Below are 4,434 nucleotides of genomic sequence, written 5' to 3' on the forward strand. Positions count from 1 at the left end.
TAAAAAATAAATATATATGGAAAATAAATAAATAAATGAGTAAAACAAATGGAGTAATCGGCATTTTTATTCTCATTTATATTTATTCTTTTATACATTTATTCCCTAATTTATTTGTCCTTTTTTCATTTTCTTTTTTCCCTATTCATTTATACTTTTCCAATTTTTATTTTTCAATTTTCCTTTTTTATTTATCATTTTCTAATTTTCCATTTTCGTTTATCTTTTTTCAATTTTATTTTTTCATTTATCCTTTTCCAGTTTTTACTTACCCCTTTTCATGTTTTCATTTTCATTTATCCTTTTTTTCATTTACCCCTTTTCAATTTTTCGTTTTTATTCATCCTTTCCCAATTTTCCGTTGTCATTCATTCTTTTTCATTCTTCCTTTTTCAACTTTACTTTTTCATTTATCCTTTTTACAATTACTCAAGCCGAGCAGAGATTGTTAAAAACATTACATTCAATCCATTACAATATTAGGTTGTTTTCATGCTTGATATTTATTTCATGATTATCAGTACTCCCCTGAACCCAGCAGTGCTTGATGAGCTAGCCTTCACTGCTAGTCAGTCCGTCTTTGAGTTGCCTTTTTTTTTTTCATTTAGATAGTGGAATCGAAATGCACAGAATTGTGCAACACCTTGTTGAAACAATAATTACTGAGATTATTAATTTTGTTGGGTCATTAATTTCAACATGTTTTGCTGATTTTTTTGTTATTATTCTTTTATAAAGTTACAAATGTTTTGGATCTTAGTGATGATTTTGATAAGTGTATCAGAAAAGGACTTGCTGGTCTCAGTCTCCTGGTGGCATTCAGTTTGTTACCTTCTGCCAAGATCAACTGAAAACCTTTCCGCGACCAACCGGTCAATCACCATCGACGTATTGAGAATCCCTGAATTAGATTGTTAATGAAAAGTTAATGTATTTCAGTAACTCAGCTCACAAACAAACTCTTTAGAGTAATTACACAGACCTTTTACAGCTTTTACTTATGTCAATGCTCATCTTGTGTTACTGCTAATGAAAACATGGTATTTAGGATTATATTACATCAGCAGTGAAAAAACATGTTTACTACCTGCTTAAATGTTATTGTTGAATTGTGTAACTTTTTAGATATTAAATACTTGATAACTTGATCAGTTACTCAGTACTTGAGTACACTTTTTACCAAATACTTTCTTACTCTTACTTGTGTAGTTTCTTAATCAGCTACTTTTTACTTTCACTTGAGCAAAAACATGTTAAAATACTACTGTTCTTACTTTAGTAAAATTTTGGGTTCTCTGCCCACCTCTGGAGAACAGTAACCAAATGTTGAAGCAGATGTGTAGCCCAAAACCAGGTGAACTAAGGTGGGCAAGTTATACATCCACATAGAACTTCTTAAATTAATAGTCATCTTTACTTTATATGCATGCAAACATTAATGCATTTGGGCACACTGAATAAACTGAATAAATAAATTACTTCTGGTGTTCCTCTTCATGTGATTTAAAACTCATGACACATTTTTAAACTCAGTTCAGGGAGATTATCAACGGAACAAACTGAACCATGAATGTAAAGACGATCAGCCAGGAAATGTTTCATTGTCATGCGTTTATTGATTTATTTTTAATTTCTGACGCAGAGAAAAGCTCTATGGGGAGGTCAAGGACAGGTGAGAAAAAAAAAAAACTATTAATTTATCCTAATTGTACAAAGTTGTGGAACAAACTGATGAAGGTACAACTATAAAATTATATCTGAGAAGAAATTTGATGAGAATTTTATTTTATGACAGTTTGTGTTTTATTTAAGCCCAGTTTTTGATTTTATCCACCCCAGGTATTCACACACATCCATGATTACAGCAGGTGTCTGACATGGATCTGGTCCACCTTCAGCAATCACACCATAAATCCTGTTGTTGAAGATCGCTCCTCCACCAGAGTCGCCCTGTAGAAAATGTTCCATCAATATATTTATTTGTATTGTAAAACTGAAAAGTCTTCTAATCACTGTAGAGAGATATTGAAGAAACGACTTACATAACATACATCCTTGTTTGCTGCTGAAACACGGAAATAATGCCCATGTGTTGGTTCAAAGAGTGAAACCTTTAGAACATTCATGTTGACACACTGAAGATGTGGTGAAATAGGAGAATCGGGTACTGTAGAGAAACATGAGAATCATAAACATGTTATTCGCTCGACCTTCTCTGTAGAATCAGAAACAAAGATTATCTTCTCATAACTTCAACATTTCTCTCACATCGCTGATTATTGGGGCCGACTGTCGTTCCTCCCTCTCCTGCCAGCTGAACAGTATTGCCTCTAAAACACAATAAAATGTAAAAGTACAAGATGATAATGTAGAAAATTAATTGTTATGAAGAACAAAGAAAGAACAGACAATAAATCCTTCCAGGACTTCATCCACTGACACAGGAGTGTTCACCTCCCGTCCTCAGGGTTCTGCAACCTTTGCATGTGTCTCTGGTCCAACACACCTGAGCTAAACGGATTTTGGTTCTGCTGGTGCCTTGATTACCTGAGTCAGGTGTGCTGAAGCAGAGGCAGCAGGACTGGAGGAGACCAGACCGAAAACCTGAAGTCCTGTCATTGATCAGAGAAAGACTTACATTTTAAGACGATTACTGCATTCTGGTAGCTGAGCAAGTGGGACATCTGTTACTGGTGTTTGAAGCTTCAACAACATGATGTCATGCTGCTGGCCGTGGTCAGTATAAATCACAGGATCGTGTTGGATTATCTGATCGTGCTGTTTAGCAGTCCGTGGATGAACTCCGAAAGTTGCTGTGAGAATCCTGCAGAAAAAGTTAGATAATAATGAGCATAGAAAACCTGATCATCTGCAGGTAAAACTGTCTTCTTGTTTCTTTCCTACCAGTCTGTCTTCCAGCAGTGAGTTGCAGTCAGGATCCACTCAGGGTGGATCAGAGATCCTCCACACAGGTTCCCTGTAGTAGGATTCCTGGCCACGAGCCGAACATGATAAAGAAGCTCCTTGTCATCACAGTTATGACCTCTAATGATTCTCTTCTGCAGAGAAACATCTGAGTTCACTGAAACACCTGAAGAAGAAAAAAGAGAACTTTACTCAGACATCAGGTGCAAACTTGGAGGCTGGAACAGAAAACGTATGAACAGCTGAAGATTAAAAAAGCATCGCAATTTATATGCAACAAAGTTTCAGTCTGAAACAGAATCAGAGCGAAGTTTGAGAGTCACAGAGAGCAGCAGCCTCCCTGGAAGCAGTGGGAGTATCTCCAGTGTATCCAGTCTGTCCAGTGTGTCCAACTCACCCAGCACCAGCACCAGCAGAACCTTCAGCAGACCCATGGCTGATCCAGCTTCCTGTGAATGTCTGCAGTTCTGCAGCAACTTTTAAACTCTGTTTACAACTTCCTGCTGGACAGGAAGCCAAAAAATCACAGGACGGACACCGATCTGTCCAATCACAGGATGGACACTGATCTGCACTGTCATCTGCATACAGAGGATCTTTAACAACTCATAATTCTAAAGAAACTTGAAAAAGGTTCATGTTCCATTGACAGATTATTTCACTAGTAACTAAACATTTCTTCCTCTTATAACTTTAATAATCAGCCTATGAAACAAGAACGTTTTCATCAATGTTAAGGAACTGACTTAAAACAAGCAGCTTCTATATTTTGCTGCAAAGCTACTTCTAAGTTAATTTTACCTTAACTCAGGTTACCTGATATGTGCATAACTGACAGCTGAAGGAGGAACAGCTTAATTTCTTTTAATTTTACCTTACTTTTAACTTTAGTAAGACCAACACATCCACCCCACAAAGCTCCAAAGGACAAAGAGACCACCAGTAAAACGAAAAGTATGCCAAGAGATCTATTGGCAACGCTTTTACCTCTTTGACAGAGGCAGACGCAATCTTAATAAAGATGGGACAAATCTACTCACTGCAAATCTTTTTCATTTTATCAACAAGGACAACATTGTGACCATCGCTTCAGAAGAACAGGCTCAAGGATGTCTGACTAGGATGGGACCCTCCGCGTATCAAGAACAAATTATTCCAAAACATGCTGATATATCATCGACTGGGGACAGAGCGACTAGTTCCCCTCCTTCTTCCCCCTGCCTCTCTGCTCCTCCACTGATCCACAAGATACCTATGAAAAAATGTCTTCTGGACCAGAGTTTCTCAAATTTATGGATGGAATGGATCAACTAGGTTGGCCTCAGCACGACTCTCCTCAGCGCTCATGTAGCAGACCTCCCTTCATCTAAGCCACCTGCCTCTGACTTCCCAGAGGATCCAGCACTCTGCGTTTCTGGGGTCTGAGCCCGGGGTCCAGATATTATCTTTACACCCGTCTTCCTCCAGAATGTGTCTGGTCCCCCAGCACCGCATAACAGGACATTACCT

The 4,434-nt window shown here is 37.8% G+C and overlaps 1 protein-coding gene across 1 annotated transcript; it reads right to left on the reverse strand.

The window, feature by feature from the left end:
* Positions 1-1,784: 1,784 nt before the first annotated feature.
* Positions 1,785-3,702, reverse strand: LOC106951195 (snake venom serine protease Dav-PA-like). Its single transcript, XM_015038577.1, has 6 exons — positions 3,323-3,702; positions 2,905-3,091; positions 2,639-2,824; positions 2,269-2,330; positions 2,043-2,167; positions 1,785-1,950 (listed from the first exon to the last, which is right to left on the reverse strand). The coding sequence occupies exons 1-6, from the start codon at positions 3,357-3,359 to the stop codon at positions 1,804-1,806; spliced, it is 744 nt and encodes a 247-aa protein (XP_014894063.1). The 5' UTR covers positions 3,360-3,702; the 3' UTR covers positions 1,785-1,803.
* Positions 3,703-4,434: the final 732 nt, after the last annotated feature.

The sequence above is a fragment of the Poecilia latipinna genome, unplaced genomic scaffold (assembly GCF_001443285.1).
Source record: "Poecilia latipinna isolate Pla-1442-1.1 unplaced genomic scaffold, P_latipinna-1.0 Scaffold446, whole genome shotgun sequence".
NCBI classification, from domain to species: Eukaryota; Metazoa; Chordata; class Actinopteri; order Cyprinodontiformes; family Poeciliidae; genus Poecilia; species Poecilia latipinna.

Bases quoted from the DNA above. Each gene is read 5' to 3' on its own strand.
- LOC106951195 (XM_015038577.1), bottom strand. From the start codon at position 3,359: ATGGGTCTGCTGAAGGTTCTGCTGGTGCTGGTGCTGG. The intron at 2,825-2,904 runs GTAGGAAAGAAA...CTTTTTCTGCAG, and splicing joins CACTGCTGGAAGACAGACTG to GATTCTCACAGCAACTTTCG. The intron at 2,331-2,638 runs GTAAGTCTTTCT...ATTGTGTTTTAG, and splicing joins TGCAGTAATCGTCTTAAAAT to AGGCAATACTGTTCAGCTGG.